The sequence below is a fragment of the Oenanthe melanoleuca genome, chromosome 9 (assembly GCF_029582105.1).
Source record: "Oenanthe melanoleuca isolate GR-GAL-2019-014 chromosome 9, OMel1.0, whole genome shotgun sequence".
NCBI classification, from domain to species: domain Eukaryota; kingdom Metazoa; phylum Chordata; class Aves; order Passeriformes; family Muscicapidae; genus Oenanthe; species Oenanthe melanoleuca.
In genome coordinates, this window is record NC_079343.1 from 6527942 (window position 1) to 6551798 (window position 23857).

Genomic DNA, 23857 nt, shown 5'->3' on the forward strand with positions numbered 1-23857 from the left:
GCCCCCTCTTCCCAGCTGTCCCAGGCACCAGCATGGAAAGGCTGACGGCCCTTGCACAGTTCTGTGTCAGGGCCCAGCTGAGGCGGCCCAAGGATCAACCCGGGCAGCCTCCATGGCAGCAGTTCAGCCCACAGGGAGGGATGGAGCGCACTCAGGCTTACCTCGTTCCTGGAGGAAAGGGAGGCCAGAGAGCAGGATGCAGGGCCTGGAGCAGAGCAGCCTTTTATGCTGTGTCCCAGAGCCCTGTGGGGCCACAAACATTCCTTGTTCCTGAAACATCCAAACTCCTGGGAGTGGCCACTTGTGAGTCCCCGCTGCTCATGAGGTCCCTGCCTCTTTCATCTCAGGCATTTTCACCAATTTCACACCACCAAACATGGAAATGATTCACGTTTATCTCAGGTTCCTTAAGCCGCTTGACTTGGAGTACCCAGGCCAGTGTACAGCGTGTGTTGAAATGAGTTTGTGTAGTGTCTGTTGCTTCTGTCACTTGTTCTTCTTGATGGTTAATTTGGGTCCAGTTACAGCAAAATTCAGCCATGAACAGACACCTCAGGTCAGCTCTCAGGAGCTCTCAGTGCAGGCACTCAGGCTAATCCTGAGAGTCATTTCTTCCACGGGGTCATCAGAGATATGCAGAGGACTGTGGGTCAGCTGAGGCAGCAAGTCAACACTGCACAAGCCCATAGAGGGGAAGAGACCCAACTCTGCAGGGAGGTGGCAAAGCTCAGTGACAAGGAAAGGCCATGTTCAGCTGGAAGGATGTCCCTGCAGGCCTGAGTGACAGCCATGGGGATCTTGCTTACAGCCCACAGGCTGTCCCATGGCCTGGTTTTGTGATCAAAGAGATGCCGCATCCTTCCCTGTAAGAGACCTACAGCCACACTGACTTGTTTTGCTCAGCTCATGCCAGAGGCCACAGACCTGGCTGGCAGCTTTGGGGAAAAGGCTGTGGGCTGGGAGCCCAGAGCCCATGGCTCCTTTTTTCTGGGTCTGGGATGGAGTTTCCCATTCCATGCATTTTACATTTCAAAGGGACACTGGATCAGTCTCCCAGAACATGTGGGTGTCATTGTGATGTGGAAGAGCTGGGAAAATCCCTGAGCTCCAGGCAAACCTGAGTCACCCAGTGTGGACTTCAGTGGACTGGGTGCCACACACTCAGGCACCCAAGGGATAACAGAGCTCTTGTCCTCAATGTTCTGCTGCCATGAAGGGATTTGCCCACCTTTTATCCCCATTCATGGATCACCTGGTTCTTCTCTGCAATCTCCTGCTTTTGCTGTCTCCCAAGATGTGGTCTTTTCGTGGCTGCTCAAGGGCTGTAGTGAGTGAGAGTACTCCAGATCGGTCCCAGAAGGTCTGGCTGGAGCTCAATTGGCCTTGTGCTCCTCTCAACTGCTGTGGGCAGATCAAACTACCCTGGTACCTCAGCAGGCTCTGGGCCTTGTCCTCCTGCCTTCTAAGCACTGACACAGCTTCAGAAAGAGGTCACTATCCCTTGTGCAGCTCTCCCAGGCTTGTCCCTTGTCTTTCCCCCAGGCAGCCATGGGATTTCCTTTCTTGCAACTTGTAGTTGCTACCTCTTGCCCTTTGACAGTGCACCTCTCAGGAGAGTTTGGCTTCCTTGTCTCCAGAAAGGCCAGGAGGTGCTGGGGACAGCAGCTCCATGCCCCCCTCCACTCCTTGCTCATCTCCACCAGGCTGAACAAGAGTGATGCCCTCAAGTCCCCCCATGCCTCAGGGGCTGCATCCCTTCTGTTCTGCCTGGTTCTCTGGCACTTCCCCTCTCCATAAGAGATCCCCAACACCTCCCTTCATCCCAGGGACACCAAATGGGAACACTAACCCAACTGCGAACTCCACAGTGCCAGAAATGGGCACCTCCATGTGATGATCAGATTACAGGCTAATGGGTTGACATCTAGACATGGACAGTGAGGAACTCTCAGTATTAGTGCTGAAAAATATACAGGGGACATAGAATGGAAGCTCTGTTAGGAAAGACTTTCTCTCTCTTAATCTGCCTTTCTGCCATAAAAGGGGCTCTTTCTCCATGGAAGGGACTTCTCCGACATGGCAGCGTTCAGAGTGAATTGAGGCAAGGTCCATGGCTTCTGGAGGCAACTGCAAATTTTGTACTTCTCAGAAGAGGAACAGAGGACTTCCAGTGGTCTCTCTCAACCTCCATTATCCTGGGTTTCCCTGCATCTCATGGGCTATTGAGCAGCCACAGAAGGGCATTGCTTTTTGGAAAGCTGCAGAAACAGCACATGATTACATAGATGTACACAGTGGTTTGGAAGCAGTCCTAAAAGGTCTGGTAATGCCCCTGACAAAGGCAGAAATTTTGAAGGAAAGAGTCTCTGTGCTCTGGTATCCCTGGAATGCTTGAGACCAGGGCATCCTGTGCACTCATTTCCACATCAGCATGATTCAGGTTTGCCTGAAGCTCAAGTTGGATTTTCCCAACTCTTCCACATCACTGTGATTCCCACATGCTCTTCGAGCCTGATCCAATATCCCTTTGAACTGTGAAGTGAATTGAATGGGCAAAGTGATGCCTGCCCCAGGAAAAGGAGCCATGAGCTTTGGGCTCCCTGCCCTCAGCCTCTTCCCCAAAGACGCCATCCAGATCCTGGCCTCAGGGCTGGACACACGCAGCAAAGTGGGTCAATTTGTGTGTGAGAACATGGCTCAATTTGCTTTTAGGTAGAGACATGGCCATGACTTTGATCACCTTCGTACGTGTTGATTCCTTGTTTCCTAGAGGATGCCAACTTCCCAAGCTGAGGCTGGAGCTCTGGTTGTAAAATGCATCAGGGCCTTGTTTAGTTTTCAAGGGACACTCGGCTGTGGAGATTCCCTGAGACAGGCACTGCTGGACCTGCTCTTTTCATCTTTCTCTCTAAATAAGAGTGTCATGGACTTTATGGGGGGTGGCCACTCAGTGCACATGGCATTGGATGGGTGGCGGCACTCAAGGACTTGTGATCGAGAGCCCATGTCCAGCTTGAGTGGTGTCCAACCAGTGATGAGTGTGGATTCTCAGGGTTTGGTGATGGGACCTGGAATATTTAACTCCTTCTTGGGAGATATGTGAGGAGGGATTGAGTGCATTCTCAGCAGGTTTGTGGATGACATTGAGCTGAGAGATGGGGTTGATACTCTAGAGGAAGGGATGCCATCCAGAGGGACGTGGACAGGCAGGAGAGGTGGGTCTGTGCAATCCTCATGAAGTTCAAAAAGGACAAGTGCCAAGGTCAGGGCAACTCCAAACATGGACACAGGCTAGGCCATGAGTGGGCTGAGAGCAGTCCTGCAGAGAAGAACTTGCAGGTGGTTGAAATACTGAACATGCACCTACACAGCCTGCTCGCAGCCCAGTGCAAAACTTTCAGTTATATTCGGTGTTGCATCCAGAGCTGTGTGGCCAGCAGGTCAAGGGAGGGGATTGTCCCGCTCCATTCAACTCATGACACCATAGCTGGGTACTACCTCAAGCCCTAGGACCCACAGTCTAAGAAACACACAGACCAGCTGCAGTAGGTCAAGAGGAGCCACAAAACCATCAGGCTACTGGAGCCATTGACTGTGGGGACAGGCTGAAGAGAAGGGCTGTGGGTGTGTAGTAAAGAGAAGAGAAGGAAACCAAAAGGCATTCAGTTCTGAAGGAGAAGGATACTTGCTTGGCGTGTGTAGGCATGGGACAAGGGCTACAGGTTACGGACTGAATGAAGGCATATTTAGATTAGATGCTGGGGAAGAATAAATTTCTCTGAGGGAGGCAAGACACTGCAAGAGGTTGTATAGAACTAGAAGCTGTTTAAGGGGGCTCAGGCTAGATGATTTTAAGGTCCATTCCATCCCAAATTGCTTGTAAGTGTCATTACACGATATTGGGTTGTACAAATAGGAGAACAATATTTGAGATGAAAGAGGCAGAGACCTCATGAGCAGCGGGGACTCACAAGTGGCCACTCCCAGGAGTTTGGATGTTTCAGGAACAAGGAATGTTTGTGGCCCCACAGGGCTCTGGGACACAGCATAAAAGGCTGCTCTGCTCCAGGCCCTGCATCCTGCTCTCTGGCCTCCCTTTCCTCCAGGAACGAGGTAAGCCTGAGTGCGCTCCATCCCTCCCTGTGGGCTGAACTGCTGCCATGGAGGCTGCCCGGGTTGATCCTTGGGCCGCCTCAGCTGGGCCCTGACACAGAACTGTGCAAGGGCCGTCAGCCTTTCCATGCTGGTGCCTGGGACAGCTGGGAAGAGGGGGCTTGGTTCCAGCAGAAGGGGAGCAGTGGGGCTCGGCCACAGGGCGATGTGCCCAGCAGAATTTGCACCTGCCCTGGTGTAACAAAATGCCCCAGTGCATCCCAGACATGTGTAACACAGCCATGTCTGTTGTGGGGATGGGCTGGGACCAGCCTTTGCACAGGGGCCCTCAGGCCACTGTGCTGGGTCCTATTCCTGCAGTGGGGCGGCGTTTCCGTGCCGTGGCACTGGAAGGGCACGAGGAGGGTGGTGGGAGCCGTACGCTCAGGGTGTGTTTTGAAGACCATCAGTGTCTCTGGAGAGAGCTGGGGGACAGAGAGACAGACTGATCCTGGGGCTGCCTGGTGCTCCCTGCTCTGTGTTGCAGCTCTGCCTCCTGCACCCAGAGATGTCTTGCTGCAGACCCTGTTCCCCACGGCCCTGCGGCCCCTGTGGCCCAACGCCCCTTGCCAGCAGCTGCAGTGAGCCCTGCCTCGCCCGCTGCGCTGACTCCACGGTGTACATCGAGCCTTCGCCCGTGGTGGTGACCATGCCGGGCCCCATCATCACCTCTTTCCCTCAGAGCACAGCCGTGGGATCCTCTCTGTCAGCTGCTGTGGGCAGCTCCCTCAGCACCGCGGGGGTTCCCATTTCCTCTGGGGGCTCCCTTGGCCTGGGCGGGTCAGGCCTGTGTCTGCCTTTCTCCCGCTGCGGGCAGATCTGCTGAAGCCGCCGCATCTTCCCCTTTGGCCTTGCCTAATGGGCCCATCTCCTTCCCTCCCTGCTCCCCCACACGTGTTCCTTGGTCTCTGTTCTGTGCCATTGCTTTTGCTTCTCCTCATTAAAGCCTTTGAGCAGCATCACTGGAGAGTTGTGCTAGTTTGTTCTCCTCCCCCCTCAGCTACCACCTGCTCTGCCAGGGTAAGCACTGGCTGCTGTCCTGAGCTTACCAGCAGCTACACAAAAACTCCCAAAAATTACAGCAGAGCACCAAAGCCTCAGTGTCTGAACTTGAGTCTTTAACCTGGAGATCATGGCCCTGCAGGGCCCAGTGCATTTCTTCCTTGTCAGACTTTACACAGATATTTTGAGTAAATTTTCTTTCCTGTCAAAGCTTCTTCACAAATGCATAGCATATTCAATCTTCTCTCTGCTACTGCTGTTGTTGGGATGTCTCAGTAATGAGTACAGGATTGTGGGCTGGAAAGGAGAAGAGCAGTTATTCCATGGCTGGACATAAGCAGTGTGCCTTCAAAAGAGTTTGATGGCAAAGTTCACTCTGTCACTCACTAAATGGACAAAGCATAAAGAGAATATTGAATTGAAATCAATTTTGAATGATTTATAGAGAGACTGCATTTAGAACTATATGGAATTGCAAAGGATATGGATACAGAATTAAAAGTGTGCAAAAGAGTTTTGCGGCACTTGATTGATAGTCACAGCAAGGATTTAATTACAAATTCACAGTGACAATATTCATGCCATTATCAATTTTTTCCCTCTCTCTCTCTCACATGCGCACACACACACAAACACACTCTCTGTATTTAGGTGTATGTAAACCTATGGAATAGCCCCCTCGTGCCCAGTGAAATACTCACACCAATTCCCTTAGCATTTTTCAACCAAGCGGGGGCTGTAGTTCGAGGAGTGGGGGGGATGTGTGTGTGCATCAAACCAGGTCTCATCAACAGTGGTGGCCTTTCGAGTAGCCCAACTTTACAGTTCTCAAGCTGCCAGAGATGTTCCACCCCGAGGGAGGTGCTGGCACCGCCTGCTGTGGTCCAGGAACCTCCAGGAGCTTCACTCAGGACAGAGCTGTTTATGGGCTCACAAGATGTTTTGACTTAGTCATCAGAGATGAAACCTCACATTCCACCTCTGGCATAATCCATGGTGGCAAGCCCTGGAAACAACTACCAAGATATTTGGAAGCTGTTTCCAAAACTGCAGCTACAGTGGTGGGCTTCCACTTGGGCTACAGTTCATCGAGAATTTTGAAGCTGTAAGTTAATTTGAGTGCTATTAAGTGTTTTCCGTCTGTCAAATTTTAAGGTTGAGATATTAATTAGTTACAAGGAATAAGCTGAGGTAAAGTGCTGTCATTCTTGCAGGCTGTGTTCCTTTATATCCTTGCCCTCACTGTCTTTTGTCACACACGCACACACACACTCCCCCTCTCCTCCACAGCTGTTGGTTGATTTCTCAGTTTGGAGAGTGCCTGGATTTGGTTTGGTTTACTGTTGCTTGTTTTAACTTGTTGTGCCTTAACTGTCCTGTAAGTAGTAGAGTGAATGTTGGCAAGGAAGTTTGTTGTGCTTCCCTTTACTATTAAATGTGTCTTTTGCTGCTGGCCTTGGCAGTGATTTTTGAAGCAATGTCACACACTGGTTTGTAAGAGGAGCCTTGGGCTGAAGCGCCTGGGTGTGGGTGTTGTGGCACAGGGTATGTGATGAGCAGCCAGGGAGGGCTGGAGCAGGTAGTTGTGGCCGAGTGGTGAAGGCGATGGACTAGAAATCCATTGGGGTTTCCCCGCGCAGGTTCGAATCCTGCCAACTACGGGGCACGCGCCCCTTTTGGGCTGCGGGCAGCCGAGCACGCTGCACAGGTACCACCCACAGCTGGGCGCCAGGGACAGCAGCTGCAGCTGCCCTCAGGGCTCCTGCGCTGGCAGCCCCGCCTGCTCCTGCAGAGCAGCTGCAAGGGAGGAGCTGCTGGCAGCCTTGCCTGCCTCCTGAAGGGCTCTCTTCAGGCCAAGCAAAGCCTGAGGGGCACGTGTGAGGGCAGGGGACAAAACCCATTGCTGCTCTAGGGGCTGTGCCCTGCAGCCAAGCCACTTGGTGTGGGGGGAAAGAAGCTCAGGGACGTGGTCTGCATTTATGAAGAAGGAAAGGGGAAATGCACCTGGAGCTGAGGATTTCATCACCTCGCAAGGGGGAAAGGCAAGAACTCGCACCGTGACAACCAGCTTAGCATCAAATGCCCAGAACTCACATCTTTTACTTCACAGTAACCATGAGCAGCATTGAGCTGAGGCACCACCACAATCTGCACAGCTCAAACAGGAGAACTCATTCTGTCGCACTTGCAAGCAGAGGAATCCCGTGTCCCTCCCTGGGCAGCAAGAACTGAACTGTCGGGCAGGTGCAGTCCTGCAGTGTGCTGGGAGCAGAGCTGGGTGTCTGGGCAGGGCTGCAGCGGTCAGGCTGTGGCTGGATTTTGGGTGCCCTCATCCCTAGCAAGGCCCAGGGCTGCAGCCTGCCTCCGGGGGTGCCTTGGGAGATGAACTTGTCAGGGAGTGCATTTTGTGTGGGGGGAGGCCGAGCAGAGAGGAAGGGAGGCAGTGAGGGCCGGCAGTGGCCGCAGCATCAGGCCGTGCTGAGGGCAGTGGCAGCCAAGGCTCAGGGGGAGCAGAGTGGCGCAGCGGGAGCGTGCTGGGCCCATAACCCAGAGGTCGATGGATCGAAACCATCCTCTGCTAAGGTTCTTTTTTTCACTAACAGTGCCTCGCCCAACAACTTGTACCCTGCTTGGCTCTAGCTCCTGGGCAACCCTGACCATAGCCTCCCTCTTCCCTCTGCCTGTGCTCCATGCTTTTGGTGGAAATGACACAGCTTCTCTAATTTTTTTAACTAACTTTAGTTAGGGTTTTTTTTTTTTCACCTACATCCAAGGCAAGGGAAACTTAAGCTTTTTCTTCAAAAGATTCTGTTTACCCAAGGTTTGTGTTTCCCTGGGTGAGGCCAGATGTTTTCCTCTCACTAGTACTTATGAAGCTGGACTGACTTGGACTGGAGAAGAGAAGGTAAGGGGGCTGCTGCAGAATGAAGTTAACTTGCCAAGGAGTGCTTAGTCAGAATGAGGTAGCTGCAGTTTGGAAAAGAGAAGATTGTTCAAGGTTTGTAGCTCGATGCTTGTAAGAGGGGCCATGGTAGGCTGCAGAAGGAGCTGTGGTGCTGCCCTGAAGAGTGGTGTGATTAGAGAGTGCCTGAAAGCCCTGCAGGACGGCTGCACTTGGTGATAGATGTCCAAGGTGATGGAGAGACAGGCAGATGAGCTGGGGGCATAAGGCTGAGTGAGGCTGAGGCCAGGGGCCAGAGGTTACCTGTTCAGAAGGTCCTATGGTGTAATGGTGAGCACTCTGGACTCTGAATCCAGTGATCTGAGTTCAAATCTCAGTGGGACCTCAGTCCTTTTGCTCCCTCAGCCTTTCCCTCAGCATGCTTCCACACTCAAAGCTCTACTCTGCTGCTGCTTCACTTGTGCCGTGTTCTCTGATGAATCCCACAGCAGCTGAGGTGGAGACCACCCACTCAAAATGGCTCAGGCACAGGAGGCTGCCCTGGGAATCTTGGCTTCTATGGCAGATGCATCCAAAAACAAGTGGAGACTGAGATACAGGCTCTGGACAGCTGTATCCAGGTTTCATCTTTCCCACAGTAACAGCAGGTTACTCTGTGTGGCATTACTTGTATGCCCACCCCTGTCCACTGCTCCTTCCTTACTCCTTTCCTGTGTGGCTCCTTTTCCTCTCTTCACTGCCAATTTCTATTGCTCTGCAATCAGTTCCAGCAGCTCTACCAACATTGGGCACTGCCCCATCATTAGGGTTCCATTTGATGCCATGGGAGGGGGAAGGACCTTCCTGGCAGAGCAGGTGGTAGCTGAGGGAGGAAGAGAACAAACAACCACGACTCTCCAGCGATGCTGCTCAAAGGCTTTAATGAGGAGAAGCAAAAGCAATGGCACAGAACAGAGACCAAGGAACACGTGTGGGGGAGCAGGGAGGGAAGGAGATGGGCCCATTAGGCAAGGCCAAAGGGGAAGATGCGGCGGCTTCAGCAGATCTGCCCGCAGCGGGAGAAAGGCAGACACAGGCCTGACCCGCCCAGGCCAAGGGAGCCCCCAGAGGAGATGGGAACCCCCGCGGTGCTGAGGGAGCTGCCCACAGCAGCTGACAGAGAGGATCCCACGGCTGTGCTCTGAGGGAAAGAGGTGAGGATGGGGCCCGGCATGGTCACCACCACTGGCGAAGGCTCGATGTACACCGTGGAGTCAGCGCAGCGGGCGAGGCAGGGCTCACTGCAGCTGCTGGCAAGGGGCGTTGGGCCACAGGGGCCGCAGGGCCGTGGGGGACAGGGTCTGCAGCAAGACATCTCTGGGTGCAGGAGGCAGAGCTGCAACACAGAGCAGGGAGCACCAGGCAGCCCCAGGATCAGTCTGTCTCTCTGTCCCCCAGCTCTCTCCAGAGACACTGATGGTCTTCAAAACACACTCTCAGCCTACGGCTCCCACCACCCTCCTCGTGCCCTTCCAGTGCCACGGCACGGAAACGCCGCCCCACTGCAGGAACAGGACCCAGCACAGTGGCCTGAGGGCCCCTGTGCAAAGGCTGGTCCCAGCCCATCCCCACAACAGACATGGCTGTGTTACACATGTTACATGTCTGGGATGCACTGGGGCATTTTGTTACACCACGGCAGGTGCAAATTCTGCTGGGCACATCGCCCTGTGGCTGAGCCCCACTGCTCCCCTTCTGCTGGAACCAAGCCCCCTCTTCCCAGCTGTCCCAGGCACCAGCATGGAAAGGCTGACGGCCCTTGCACAGTTCTGTGTCAGGGCCCAGCTGAGGCGGCCCAAGGATCAACCCGGGCAGCCTCCATGGCAGCAGTTCAGCCCACAGGGAGGGATGGAGCGCACTCAGGCTTACCTCGTTCCTGGAGGAAAGGGAGGCCAGAGAGCAGGATGCAGGGCCTGGAGCAGAGCAGCCTTTTATGCTGTGTCCCAGAGCCCTGTGGGGCCACAAACATTCCTTGTTCCTGAAACATCCAAACTCCTGGGAGTGGCCACTTGTGAGTCCCCGCTGCTCATGAGGTCCCTGCCTCTTTCATCTCAGGCATTTTCACCAATTTCACACCACCAAACATGGAAATGATTCACGTTTATCTCAGGTTCCTTAAGCCGCTTGACTTGGAGTACCCAGGCCAGTGTACAGCGTGTGTTGAAATGAGTTTGTGTAGTGTCTGTTGCTTCTGTCACTTGTTCTTCTTGATGGTTAATTTGGGTCCAGTTACAGCAAAATTCAGCCATGAACAGACACCTCAGGTCAGCTCTCAGGAGCTCTCAGTGCAGGCACTCAGGCTAATCCTGAGAGTCATTTCTTCCACGGGGTCATCAGAGATATGCAGAGGACTGTGGGTCAGCTGAGGCAGCAAGTCAACACTGCACAAGCCCATAGAGGGGAAGAGACCCAACTCTGCAGGGAGGTGGCAAAGCTCAGTGACAAGGAAAGGCCATGTTCAGCTGGAAGGATGTCCCTGCAGGCCTGAGTGACAGCCATGGGGATCTTGCTTACAGCCCACAGGCTGTCCCATGGCCTGGTTTTGTGATCAAAGAGATGCCGCATCCTTCCCTGTAAGAGACCCACAGCCACACTGACCTGTTTTGCTCAGCTCATGCCAGAGGCCACAGACCTGGCTGGCAGCTTTGGGGAAAAGGCTGTGGGCTGGGAGCCCAGAGCCCATGGCTCCTTTTTTCTGGGTCTGGGATGGAGTTTCCCATTCCATGCATTTTACATTTCAAAGGGACACTGGATCAGTCTCCCAGAACATGTGGGTGTCATTGTGATGTGGAAGAGCTGGGAAAATCCCTGAGCTCCAGGCAAACCTGAGTCACCCAGTGTGGACTTCAGTGGACTGGGTGCCACACACTCAGGCACCCAAGGGATAACAGAGCTCTTGTCCTCAATGTTCTGCTGCCATGAAGGGATTTGCCCACCTTTTATCCCCATTCATGGATCACCTGGTTCTTCTCTGCAATCTCCTGCTTTTGCTGTCTCCCAAGATGTGGTCTTTTCATGGCTGCTCAAGGGCTGTAGTGAGTGAGAGTACTCCAGATCGGTCCCAGAAGGTCTGGCTGGAGCTCAATTGGCCTTGTGCTCCTCTCAACTGCTGTGGGCAGATCAAACTGCCCTGGTACCTCAGCAGGCTCTGGGCCTTGTCCTCCTGCCTTCTAAGCACTGACACAGCTTCAGAAAGAGGTCACTATCCCTTGTGCAGCTCTCCCAGGCTTGTCCCTTGTCTTTCCCCCAGGCAGCCATGGGATTTCCTTTCTTGCAACTTGTGATTGCTGCCTCTTGCCCTTTGACAGTGCACCTCTCAGGAGAGTTTGGCTTCCTTGTCTCCAGAAATGCCAGGAGGTGCTGGGGACAGCAGCTCCATGCCCCCCTCCACTCCTTGCTCATCTCCACCAGGTTGCACAAGAGCAATGCCCTCAACTCCCCCCATGCCTCAGGGGCTGCAGCCCTTCTGTTCTGCCTGATTTTCTGGGACTGCCTCTCTCCATAAGAGATCCCCAACATCTCCCTTGATCCCAGGGACACGAAATGGGAACACTAACCCAACTGCGAACTCCGCAGTGCCAGAAATGGGCACTCCATGTGATGATCAGATTACAGGCTTATGGGGTGACTTCTAGACATGGACAGTGAGGAACTCTCAGGATTAGGGGTGATATCTCCCCAGAGGACCTAAAGGAGAAAGGAAGAAGTTTTGGAGGAAAGAGCCTGTATGCTCTGGTATCCCTGGAATGCCTGAGACCAGGGCATCATGTGCATTCATTTCCACATCAGCATGATTCAAGTTTGCCTGAAGCTCAAGTTGGATTTTCCTAACTCTTCCACATCACTGTGATTCCCACATGCTCTTCGAGCCTGATCCAATATCCCTTTGAACTGTGAAGTGAATTGAATGGGCAAAGTGATGCCTGCCCCAGGAAAAGGAGCCATGACCTGTGGGCTCCCTGCCCTCAGCCTCTTCCCCAAAGATGCCATCCAGATCCTGGCCTCAGGGCTGGACACATGCAGCAAAGTGGGTCAATTTGTGTGTGAGAACATGGCTCAATTTGCCTTTAGGTAGAGACATGGCCATGACTTTGATCACCTTCGTACGTGTTGATTCCTTGTTTCCTAGAGGATGCCAACTTCCCAAGCTGAGGCCAGAGTTCTGGTTGTAAAATGCATCAGGGCCTTGTTTAGTTTTCAAGGGACACTCGGCTGTGGAGATTCCCTGAGACAGGCACTGCTGGACCTGCTCTTTTCATCTTTCTCTCTAAATAAGAGTGTCATGGACTTTATGGGGGGTGGCCACTCAGTGCACATGGCATTGGATGGGTGGCGGCACTCAAGGACTTGTGATTGAGAGCCCATGTCCAGCTTGAGTGGTGTCCAACCAGTGATGAGTGTGGATTCTCAGGGTTTGGTGATGGGACCAGGAATATTTAACTCCTTCTTGGGAGATATGTGAGGAGGGATTGAGTGCATTCTCAGCTGGTTTGTGGATGACATTGAGAGATGGGGTTGATACTCTAGAGGAAGGGATGCCATCCAGAGGGACGTGGACAGGCAGGAGAGGTGGGTCTGTGCAATCCTCATGAAGTTCAAAAAGGACAAGTGCCAAGGTCAGGGCAACTCCAAACATGGACACAGGCTAGGCCACGAGTGGGCTGAGAGTAGTCCTGCAGAGAAGAACTTGCAGGTGGTTGAAATACTGAACATGCACCTACACAGCCTGCTCACAGCCCAGTGCAAAACTTTCAGTTATATTCGGTGCTGCATCCAGAGCTGTATGGCCAGCAGGTCAAGGGAGGGGATTGTCCCGCTCCACTCAACACTCATGACACCATAGCTGGGTACTACCTCCAGCTCTCGGACCCAGAGCCTAAGAAACACACAGACCAGCTGCAGTGGGTCCAGAGGAGCCACAAAACCATCAGGCTACTGAAGCCATTGACCTGTGTTGTGTAGGAAAGAGAAGAGAAGGCAACCAGGAGACATTGAGTTAAGAAGGGGAAGGATACTTGCTTTGGGTGTGTATGCATGGGACAAGGGCTACAGGTTATGAACTGAATGAAGGCATATTTAGATTAAATATTGGGAAGGAATCTTTTCCTCTGTGAGTCTTGAGACACTGCAATAGGTTCTCCATGGAAGTTGTAGAAGCCGTTTCAGGGGGTTCGAGCTTGGTAATTTTAAGCTCCATTCCATCCCCAAGCAATTCTAAGAGTCATTGCACAATTCTGGTTGGTACAAATGAGAGAACAATATTTGAGATGAAAGAGGCAGGGACCTCATGAGCAGCGGGGACTCACAAGTGGCCACTCCCAGGAGTTTGGATGTTTCAGGAACAAGGAATGTTTGTGGCCCCACAGGGCTCTGGGAGACAGCATAAAAGGCTGCTCTGCTCCAGGCCCTGCATCCTGCTCTCTGGCCTCCCTTTCCTCCAGGAACGAGGTAAGCCTGAGTGCGCTCCATCCCTCCCTGTGGGCTGAACTGCTGCCATGGAGGCTGCCCGGGTTGATCCTTGGGCCGCCTCAGCTGGGCCCTGACACAGAACTGTGCAAGGGCCGTCAGCCTTTCCATGCTGGTGCCTGGGACAGCTGGGAAGAGGGGGCTTGGTTCCAGCAGAAGGGGAGCAGTGGGGCTCGGCCACAGGGCGATGTGCCCAGCAGAATTTGCACCTGCCGTGGTGTAACAAAATGCCCCAGTGCATCCCAGACATGTAACATGTGTAACACAGCCATGTCTGTTGTGGGGATGGGCTGGGACCAGCCTTTGCACAGGGGCCTTCAGTGCTGGGTCCTGTTCCTGCAGTGGGGCGGCGTTTCTGTGCCGTGGCACTGGAAGGGCACGAGGAGGGTGGTGGGAGCCGTACGCTCAGGGTGTGTTTTGAAGACCATCAGAGAGACAGATTGATCCTGGGGCTGCCTGGTGCTCCCTGCTCTGTGTTGCAGCTCTGCCTCCTGCACCCAGAGATGTCTTGCTGCAGACCCTGTCCCCCACGGCCCTGCGGCCCCTGTGGCCCAACGCCCCTTGCCAGCAGCTGCAGTGAGCCCTGCCTTGCCCGCTGCGCTGACTCCACGGTGTACATCGAGCCTTCGCCAGTGGTGGTGACCATGCCGGGCCCCATCATCACCTCTTTCCCTCAGAGCACAGCCGTGGGATCCTCTCTGTCAGCTGCTGTGGGCAGCTCCCTCAGCACCGCGGGGGTTCCCATCTCCTCTGGGGGCTCCCTTGGCCTGGGCGGGTCAGGCCTGTGTCTGCCTTTCTCCCGCTGCGGGCAGATCTGCTGAAGCCGCCGCATCTTCCCCTTTGGCCTTGCCTAATGGGCCCATCTCCTTCCCTCCCTGCTCCCCCACACGTGTTCCTTGGTCTCTGTTCTGTGCCATCGCTTCTGCTCCTCCTCATTAAAGCCTTTGAGCAGCATCGCTGGAGAGTCGTGGTTGTTTGTTCTCCTCCTCCCTCAGCTACCACCTGCTCTGCCAGGAAGGTCCTTCCCCCTCCCATGGCATCAAATGGAACCCTAATGATGGGGCAGTGCCCAATGTTGGTAGAGCTGCTGGAACTGATTGCAGAGCAATAGAAATTGGCAGGGAAGAGAGGAAAAGGAGCCACACAGGAAAGGAGTAAGGAAGGAGCAGTGGACAGGGGTGAGCATACATGTAATACCACGCAGAGTAACCTGCTGTTACTGTGGGACCGATGAAACCTGGGAACAGCTGTTCAGAGCCTGTATCTCAGTCTCCACTTGTTTTTGGATGCATCTGCCATAGAAGCCAAGATTCCCAGGGCAGCCTCCTGTGCCTGAGCCATTTTGAGTGGGTGGTCTCCACCTCAGCTGCTGTGGGATTCATCAGAGAACACGGCACAAGTGAAGCAGCAGCAGAGTAGAGCTTTGAGTGTGGAAGCATGCTGAGGGAAAGGCTGAGGGAGCAAAAGGACTGAGGTCCCACTGAGATTTGAACTCAGATCACTGGATTCAGAGTCCAGAGTGCTCACCATTACACCATAGGACCTTCTGCACAGGCAACCTCTGGCCCCTGGCCTCAGCCTCGCTCAGCCTTATGCCCCCAGCTCATCCTGCCTGTCTCTCCATCACCTTGGACATCTATCACCAAGTGCAGCCGTCCTGCAGGGCTTTCAGGCACTCTCTAATCACACCACCCTTCAGGGCAGCACCACAGCTCCTTCTGCAGCCTACCATGGCCCCTCTTACAAGCATCGAGCTACAAACCTTGAACAATCTTCTCTTTTCCAAACTGCAGCAACCTCATTCTGACTAAGGCACTCCTTGGCAAGTTAACTTCATTCTGCAGCAGCCCCCTTACCTTCTCTTCTCCAGTCCAAGTCAGTCCAGCTTCATAAGTACTAGTGAGAGGAAAACATCTGGCCTCACCCAGGGAAACACAAACCTTGGGTAAACAGAATCTTTTGAAGAAAAAGCTTAAGTTTCCCTTGCCTTGGATGTAGGTGAAAAATAAAAACCCTAACTAAAGTTAGTTAAAAAAATTAGAGAAGCTGTGTCATTTCCACCAAAAGCATGGAGCATAGGCAAAGGGGAGAGGGAGGCTATGGTCAGCATTGCCCAGGAGCTAGAGCCAAGCAGGGTACAAGTTGTTGGGCGAGGCAGTGTTGGTGAAAAAAGAGCCTTAGCAGAGGATGGTTTCGATCCATCGACCTCTGGGTTATGGGCCCAGCACGCTCCCGCTGCGCCACTCTGCTCCCCCTGAGCCTTGGCTGCCACTGCCCTCAGCACGGCCTGATGCTGCGGCCACTGCCGGCCCTCACTGCCTCCCTTCCTCTCTGCTCGGCCTCCCCCCACACAAAATGCACTCCCTGACAAGTTCATTTCCCAAGGCACCCCCGGAGGCAGGCTGCAGCCCTGGGCCTTGCTAGGGATGAGGGCACCCAAAATCCAGCCACAGCCTGACCGCTGCAGCCCTGCCCAGACACCCAGCTCTGCTCCCAGCACACTGCAGGACTGCACCTGCCCGACAGTTCAGTTCTTGCTGCCCAGGGAGGGACACGGGATTCCTCTGCTTGCAAGTGCGACAGAATGAGTTCTCCTGTTTGAGCTGTGCAGATTGTGGTGGTGCCTCAGCTCAATGCTGCTCATGGTTACTGTGAAGTAAAAGATGTGAGTTCTGGGCATTTGATGCTAAGCTGGTTGTCACGGTGCGAGTTCTTGCCTTTCCCCCTTGCGAGGTGATGAAATCCTCAGCTCCAGGTGCATTTCCCCTTTCCTTCTTCATAAATGCAGACCACGTCCCTGAGCTTCTTTCCCCCCACACCAAGTGGCTTGGCTGCAGGGCACAGCCCCTAGAGCAGCAATGGGTTTTGTCCCCTGCCCTCACACGTGCCCCTCAGGCTTTGCTTGGCCTGAAGAGAGCCCTTCAGGAGGCAGGCAAGGCTGCCAGCAGCTCCTCCCTTGCAGCTGCTCTGCAGGAGCAGGCGGGGCTGCCAGCGCAGGAGCCCTGAGGGCAGCTGCAGCTGCTGTCCCTGGCGCCCAGCTGTGGGTGGTACCTGTGCAGCGTGCTCGGCTGCCCGCAGCCCAAAAGGGGCGCGTGCCCCGTAGTTGGCAGGATTCGAACCTGCGCGGGGAAACCCCAATGGATTTCTAGTCCATCGCCTTCACCACTCGGCCACAACTACCTGCTCCAGCCCTCCCTGGCTGCTCATCACATACCCTGTGCCACGACACCCACGCCCAGGCGCTTCAGCCCAAGGCTCCTCTTACAAACCAGTGTGTGACATTGCTTCAAAAATCACTGCCAAGGCCAGCAGCAAAAGACACATTTAATAGTAAAGGGAAGCACAACAAACTTCCTTGCCAACATTCACTCTACTACTTACAGGACAGTTAAGGCACAACAAGTTAAAACAAGCAACAGTAAACCAAACCAAATCCAGGCACTCTCCAAACTGAGAAATCAACCAACAGCTGTGGAGGAGAGGGGGAGTGTGTGTGTGCGTGTGTGACAAAAGACAGTGAGGGCAAGGATATAAAGGAACACAGCCTGCAAGAATGACAGCACTTTACCTCAGCTTATTCCTTGTAACTAATTAATATCTCAACCTTAAAATTTGACAGACGGAAAACACTTAATAGCACTCAAATTAACTTACAGCTTCAAAATTCTCGATGAACTGTAGCCCAAGTGGAAGCCCACCACTGTAGCTGCAGTTTTGGAAACAGCTTCCAAATATCTTGGTAGTTGTTTCCAGGGCTTGCCACCATGGATTATGCCAGAGGTGGAATGTGAGGTTTCATCTCTGATGACTAAGTCAAAACATCTTGTGAGCCCATAAACAGCTCTGTCCTGAGTGAAGCTCCTGGAGGTTCCTGGACCACAGCAGGCGGTGCCAGCACCTCCCTCGGGGTGGAACATCTCTGGCAGCTTGAGAACTGTAAAGTTGGGCTACTCGAAAGGCCACCACTGTTGATGAGACCTGGTTTGATGCACACACACATCCCCTCACACTCCTTGAACTACAGCCCCCGCTTGGTTGAAAAATGCTAAGGGAATTGGTGTGAGTATTTCACTGGGCACGAGGGGGCTATTCCATAGGTTTACATACACCTAAATACAGAGAGTGTGTTTGTGTGTGTGTGCGCATGTGAGAGAGAGAGAGGGAAAAAATTGATAATGGCATGAATATTGTCACTGTGAATTTGTAATTAAGACCTTATTGTAACTATCGATCAAGTGCTGCTAAACTCTTTTGCACCCTTTTAATTCTGTATCCATATCCTTTGCAATTCCATATAGTTCTAAATGCAGTCTCTCTATAAATCATTCAGCATTGATTTCAACTCAATATTCTCTTTATGCTTTGTCCATTTAGTGGGTGAAAGAGTGAACTTTGCCATCAAATTCTGTTGAAGCCACACTGCCTGTGTCCAGCCACAGAAAGAAGTACTCTTCTCCTTTCCAGCCCACAATCCTGTACTCATTCCACTGACACATCCCAACATCAGCAAGAGAGAAGATTGAATATGCTATGCTTTCGGGAGGAAGCTTTGAGAAGATGGAAAAGTTACTCAAAATATCTGTATAAAGTCTGATAAGGAAGAAATGCACTGGGCCCTGCAGGGCCATGATCTCCAGGTTAAAGACTCAAGTTCAGACACTGAGGCTTTGGTGCTCTGCTGTAATTTTTGGGAGTTTTTGTGTAGCTGCTGGTAAGCTCAGGACAGCAGCCAGTGCTCATCCTGGCAGAGCAGGTGGTAGCTGAGGGAGGAGGAGAACAAACTAGCACAACTCTCCAGTGATGCTGCTCAAAGGCTTTAATGAGGAGGAGCAGAAGCAATGGCACAGAACAGAGACCAAGGAACACGTGTGTGGGGGAGCAGGGAGGGAAGGAGATGGGCCCATTAGGCAAGGCCAAAGGGGAAGATGCGGCGGCTTCAGCAGATCTGCCCGCAGCGGGAGAAAGGCAGACACAGGCCTGACCCGCCCAGGCCAAGGGAGCCCCCAGAGGAGATGGGAACCCCCGCGGTGCTGAGGGAGCTGCCCACAGCAGCTGACAGAGAGGATCCCACGGCTGTGCTCTGAGGGAAAGAGGTGAGGATGGGGCCCGGCATGGTCACCACCACTGGCGAAGGCTCGATGTACACCGTGGAGTCAGCGCAGCGGGCGAGGCAGGGCTCACTGCAGCTGCTGGCAAGGGGCGTTGGGCCACAGGGGCCGCAGGGCCGTGGGGGACAGGGTCTGCAGCAAGACATCTCTGGGTGCAGGAGGCAGAGCTGCAACACAGAGCAGGGAGCACCAGGCAGCCCCAGGATCAGTCTGTCTCTCTGTCCCCCAGCTCTCTCCAGAGACACTGATGGTCTTCAAAACACACTCTCAGCCTACGGCTCCCACCACCCTCCTCGTGCCCTCCCAGTGCCACGGCACGGAAACGCCGCCCCACTGCAGGAACAGGACCCAGCACAGTGGCCTGAAGGCCCCTGTGCAAAGGCTGGTCCCAGCCCATCCCCACAACAGACATGGCTGTGTTACACATGTCTGGGATGCACTGAGCATTTTGTTACACCACGGCAGGTGCAAATTCTGCTGGGCACATCGCCCTGTGGCCGAGCCCCACTGCTCCCCTTCTGCTGGAACCAAGCCCCCTCTTCCCAGCTGTCCCAGGCACCAGCATGGAAAGGCTGACGGCCCTTGCACAGTTCTGTGTCCGGGCCCAGCTGAGGCGGCCCAAGGATCAACCCGGGCAGCCTCCATGGCAGCAGTTCAGCCCACAGGGAGGGATGGAGCGCACTCAGGCTTACCTCGTTCCTGGAGGAAAGGGAGGCCAGAGAGCAGGATGCAGGGCCTGGAGCAGAGCAGCCTTTTATGCTGTGTCCCAGAGCCCTGTGGGGCCACAAACATTCCTTGTTCCTGAAACATCCAAACTCCTGGGAGTGGCCACTTGTGAGTCCCCGCTGCTCATGAGGTCCCTGCCTCTTTCATCTCAGGCATTTTCACCAATTTCACACCACCAAACATGGAAATGATTCACGTTTATCTCAGGTTCCTTAAGCCGCTTGACTTGGAGTACCCAGGCCAGTGTACAGCGTGTGTTGAAATGAGTTTGTGTAGTGTCTGTTGCTTCTGTCACTTGTTCTTCTTGATGGTTAATTTGGGTCCAGTTACAGCAAAATTCAGCCATGAACAGACACCTCAGGTCAGCTCTCAGGAGCTCTCAGTGCAGGCACTCAGGCTAATCCTGAGAGTCATTTCTTCCACGGGGTCATCAGAGATATGCAGAGGACTGTGGGTCAGCTGAGGCAGCAAGTCAACACTGCACAAGCCCATAGAGGGGAAGAGACCCAACTCTGCAGGGAGGTGGCAAAGCTCAGTGACAAGGAAAGGCCATGTTCAGCTGGAAGGATGTCCCTGCAGGCCTGAGTGACAGCCATGGGGATCTTGCTTACAGCCCACAGGCTGTCCCATGGCCTGGTTTTGTGATCAAAGAGATGCCGCATCCTTCCCTGTAAGAGACCCACAGCCACACTGACCTGTTTTGCTCAGCTCATGCCAGAGGCCACAGACCTGGCTGGCAGCTTTGGGGAAAAGGCTGTGGGCTGGGAGCCCAGAGCCCATGGCTCCTTTTTTCTGGGTCTGGGATGGAGTTTCCCATTCCATGCATTTTACATTTCAAAGGGACACTGGATCAGTCTCCCAGAACATGTGGGTGTCATTGTGATGTGGAAGAGCTGGGAAAATCCCTGAGCTCCAGGCAAACCTGAGTCACCCAGTGTGGACTTCAGTGGACTGGGTGCCACACACTCAGGCACCCAAGGGATAACAGAGCCCTTGTCCTCAATGTTCTGCTGCCATGAAGGGATTTGCCCACCTTTTATCCCCATTCATGGATCACCTGGTTCTTCTCTGCAATCTCCTGCTTTTGCTGTCTCCCAAGATGTGGTCTTTTCGTGGCTGCTCAAGGGCTGTAGTGAGTGAGAGTACTCCAGATCGGTCCCAGAAGGTCTGGCTGGAGCTCAATTGGCCTTGTGCTCCTCTCAACTGCTGTGGGCAGATCAAACTGCCCTGGTACCTCAGCAGGCTCTGGGCCTTGTCCTCCTGCCTTCTAAGCACTGACACAGCTTCAGAAAGAGGTCACTATCCCTTGTGCAGCTCTCCCAGGCTTGTCCCTTGTCTGTCCCCCAGGCAGCCATGGGATTTCCTTTCTTGCAACTTGTGATTGCTGCTTCTTGCCCATTAACAGTGCACCTCTCAGGAGAGTTTGGCTTCCTTGTCTCCAGAAATGCCAGGAGGTGCTGGGGACAGCAGCTCCATGCCCCCCTCCACTCCTTGCTCATCTCTACCAGGTTGCACAAGAGCAATGCCCTCAACTCCCCCAATGCCTCAGGGGCTGCAGCCTTTCTGTTCTGCCTGGTTTTCTGGCACTGCCTCTCTCCATAAGAGATCCCCAACATCTCCCTTGATCCCAGGGACACCAAATGGGAACACTAACCCAACTGCGAACTCCGCAGTGCCAGAAATGGGCACTCCATGTGATGATCATATCACAGGCTTATGGGGTGACTTCTAGACATGGACAGTGAGGAACTCTCAGGATTAGGGGTGATATCTCCCCAGAGGACCTAAAGGAGAAAGGAAGAAGTTTTGGAGGAAAGAGCCTGTATGCTCTGGTATCCCTGGAATGCCTGAGACCAGGGCATCATGTGCATTCATTTCCACATCAGCATGATTCAAGTTTGCCTGAAGCTCAAGTTGGATTTTCCCAACTCTTCCACATCACTGTGATTCCCACATGCTCTTCGAGCCTGATCCAATATCCCTTTGAACTGTGAAGTGAATTGAATGGGCAAAGTGATGCCTGCCCCAGGAAAAGGAGCCATGAGCTGTGGGCTCCCTGCCCTCAGCCTCTTCCCCAAAGATGCCATCCAGATCCTGGCCTCAGGGCTGGACACACGCAGCAAAGTGGGTCAATTTGTGTGTGAGAACATGGCTCAATTTGCCTTTAGGTAGAGACATGGCCATGACTTTGATCACCTTCGTACGTGTTGATTCCTTGTTTCCTAGAGGATGCCAACTTCCCAAGCTGAGGCCGGAGCTCTGGTTGTAAAATGCATCAGGGCCTTGTTTAGTTTTCAAGGGACACTCGGCTGTGGAGATTCCCTGAGACAGGCACTGCTGGACCTGCTCTTTTCATCTTTCTCTCTAAATAAGAGTGTCATGGACTTTATGGGGGGTGGCCACTCAGTGCACATGGCATTGGATGGGTGGCGGCACTCAAGGACTTGTGATTGAGAGCCCATGTCCAGCTTGAGTGGTGTCCAACCAGTGATGAGTGTGGATTCTCAGGGTTTGGTGATGAAACCTGGAATATTTAACTCCTTCTTGGGAGATATGTGAGGAGGGATTGAGTGCATTCCCAGCTGGTTTGTGGATGACATTGAGAGATGGGGTTGATACTCTAGAGGAAGGGATGCCATCCAGAGGGACGTGGACAGGCAGGAGAGGTGGGTCTGTGCAATCCTCATGAGGTTCAAAAAGGACAAGTGCCAAGGTCAGGGCAACTCCAAACATGGACACAGGCTAGGCCACGAGTGGGCTGAGAGCAGTCCTGCAGAGAAGAACTTGCAGGTGGTTGAAATACTGAACATGCACCTACACAGCCTGCTCACAGCCCAGTGCAAAACTTTCAGTTATATTCGGTGCTGCATCCAGAGCTGTATGGCCAGCAGGTCAAGGGAGGGGTCAACACTCATGACACCATAGCTGGGTACTACCTCAAGCCCTAGGACCCACAGTCTAAGAAACACACAGACCAGCTGCAGTGGGTCCAGAGGGGCCACAAAACCATCAGGCTACTGAAGCCATTGACCTGTGTTGTGTAGGAAAGAGAAGAGAAGGCAACCAGGAGACATTGAGTTAAGAAGGGGAAGGATACTTGCTTTGGGTGTGTATGCATGGGACAAGGGCTACAGGTCATGAACTGAATGAAGGCATATTAGATTAAATATTGGGAAGGAATCTTTTCCTCTGAGAGTCTTGAGACACTGCAATAGGTTCTCCATGGAAATTGTAGAAGCCGTTTCAGGGGGTTCGAGCTTGATAATTTTAAGCTCCATTCCATCCCCAAGCAATTCTAAGAGTCATTGCACAATTCTGGTTGGTACAAATGAGAGAACAATATTTGAGATGAAAGAGGCAGGGACCTCATGAGCAGCGGGGACTCACAAGTGGCCACTCCCAGGAGTTTGGATGTTTCAGGAACAAGGAATGTTTGTGGCCCCACAGGGCTCTGGGACACAGCATAAAAGGCTGCTCTGCTCCAGGCCCTGCATCCTGCTCTCTGGCCTCCCTTTCCTCCAGGAACGAGGTAAGCCTGAGTGCGCTCCATCCCTCCCTGTGGGCTGAACTGCTGCCATGGAGGCTGCCCGGGTTGATCCTTGGGCCGCCTCAGCTGGGCCCTGACACAGAACTGTGCAAGGGCCGTCAGCCTTTCCATGCTGGTGCCTGGGACAGCTGGGAAGAGGGGGCTTGGTTCCAGCAGAAGGGGAGCAGTGGGGCTCGGCCACAGGGCGATGTGCCCAGCAGAATTTGCACCTGCCGTGGTGTAACAAAATGCCCCAGTGCATCCCAGACATGTAACATGTGTAACACAGCCATGTCTGTTGTGGGGATGGGCTGGGACCAGCCTCTGCACAGGGGCCTTCAGGCCACTGTGCTGGGTCCTGTTCCTGCAGTGGGGCGGCGTTGCCGTGCCGTGGCACTGGGAGGGCACGAGGAGGGTGGTGGGAGCCGTAGGCTGAGAGTGTGTTTTGAAGACCATCAGTGTCTCTGGAGAGAGCTGGGGGACAGAGAGACAGACTGATCCTGGGGCTGCCTGGTGCTCCCTGCTCTGTGTTGCAGTTCTGCCTCCTGCACCCAGAGATGTCTTGCTGCAGACCCTGTCCCCCACGGCCCTGCGGCCCCTGTGGCCCAACGCCCCTTGCCAGCAGCTGCAGTGAGCCCTGCCTCGCCCGCTGCGCTGACTCCACGGTGTACATCGAGCCTTCGCCCGTGGTGGTGACCATGCCGGGCCCCATCCTCACCTCTTTCCCTCAGAGCACAGCCGTGGGATCCTCTCTGTCAGCTGCTGTGGGCAGCTCCCTCAGCACCGCGGGGGTTCCCATCTCCTCTGGGGGCTCCCTTGGCCTGGGCGGGTCAGGCCTGTGTCTGCCTTTCTCCCGCTGCGGGCAGATCTGCTGAAGCCGCCGCATCTTCCCCTTTGGCCTTGCCTAATGGGCCCATCTCCTTCCCTCCCTGCTCC

At 53.8% G+C, this 23857-nt stretch overlaps 2 protein-coding genes and 6 non-coding genes across 8 annotated transcripts; 4 read left to right on the forward strand and 4 right to left on the reverse strand.

The window, feature by feature from the left end:
- The first annotated feature begins 6733 nt into the window (after positions 1–6733).
- On the forward strand, positions 6734–6815 carry TRNAS-AGA (transfer RNA serine (anticodon AGA)). The gene has a single exon. It is a non-coding gene; the product is annotated as a tRNA-Ser (tRNA).
- An 848-nt stretch (positions 6816–7663) lies between these two features.
- Positions 7664–7735, forward strand: TRNAM-CAU (transfer RNA methionine (anticodon CAU)). The gene has a single exon. It is a non-coding gene; the product is annotated as a tRNA-Met (tRNA).
- Positions 7736–8369: 634 nt separating this feature from the next.
- Positions 8370–8441, forward strand: TRNAQ-CUG (transfer RNA glutamine (anticodon CUG)). The gene has a single exon. It is a non-coding gene; the product is annotated as a tRNA-Gln (tRNA).
- Positions 8442–15033: 6592 nt separating this feature from the next.
- On the reverse strand, positions 15034–15105 carry TRNAQ-CUG (transfer RNA glutamine (anticodon CUG)). Its single transcript has one exon. It is a non-coding gene; the product is annotated as a tRNA-Gln (tRNA).
- Positions 15106–15739: 634 nt separating this feature from the next.
- TRNAM-CAU (transfer RNA methionine (anticodon CAU)) lies at positions 15740–15811 on the reverse strand. Its single transcript has one exon. It is a non-coding gene; the product is annotated as a tRNA-Met (tRNA).
- Positions 15812–16659: 848 nt separating this feature from the next.
- TRNAS-AGA (transfer RNA serine (anticodon AGA)) lies at positions 16660–16741 on the reverse strand. The gene has a single exon. It is a non-coding gene; the product is annotated as a tRNA-Ser (tRNA).
- Positions 16742–18497: 1756 nt separating this feature from the next.
- On the reverse strand, positions 18498–18815 carry LOC130256935 (feather keratin Cos1-1/Cos1-3/Cos2-1-like). The gene has a single exon (XM_056499108.1). The coding sequence runs from the start codon at positions 18813–18815 to the stop codon at positions 18498–18500; it is 318 nt and encodes a 105-aa protein (XP_056355083.1).
- A 4663-nt stretch (positions 18816–23478) lies between these two features.
- LOC130256937 (feather keratin Cos1-1/Cos1-3/Cos2-1-like) lies at positions 23479–23796 on the forward strand. The gene has a single exon (XM_056499109.1). It carries the CDS (start codon positions 23479–23481, stop codon positions 23794–23796), a length of 318 nt encoding a protein of 105 aa, XP_056355084.1.
- Positions 23797–23857: the final 61 nt, after the last annotated feature.

Bases quoted from the DNA above. Each gene is read 5' to 3' on its own strand.
- LOC130256937 (XM_056499109.1), top strand. From the start codon at position 23,479: ATGTCTTGCTGCAGACCCTGTCCCCCACGGCCCTGCGGCCCCTGTGGC.
- LOC130256935 (XM_056499108.1), bottom strand. From the start codon at position 18,815: ATGTCTTGCTGCAGACCCTGTCCCCCACGGCCCTGCGGCCCCTGTGGC.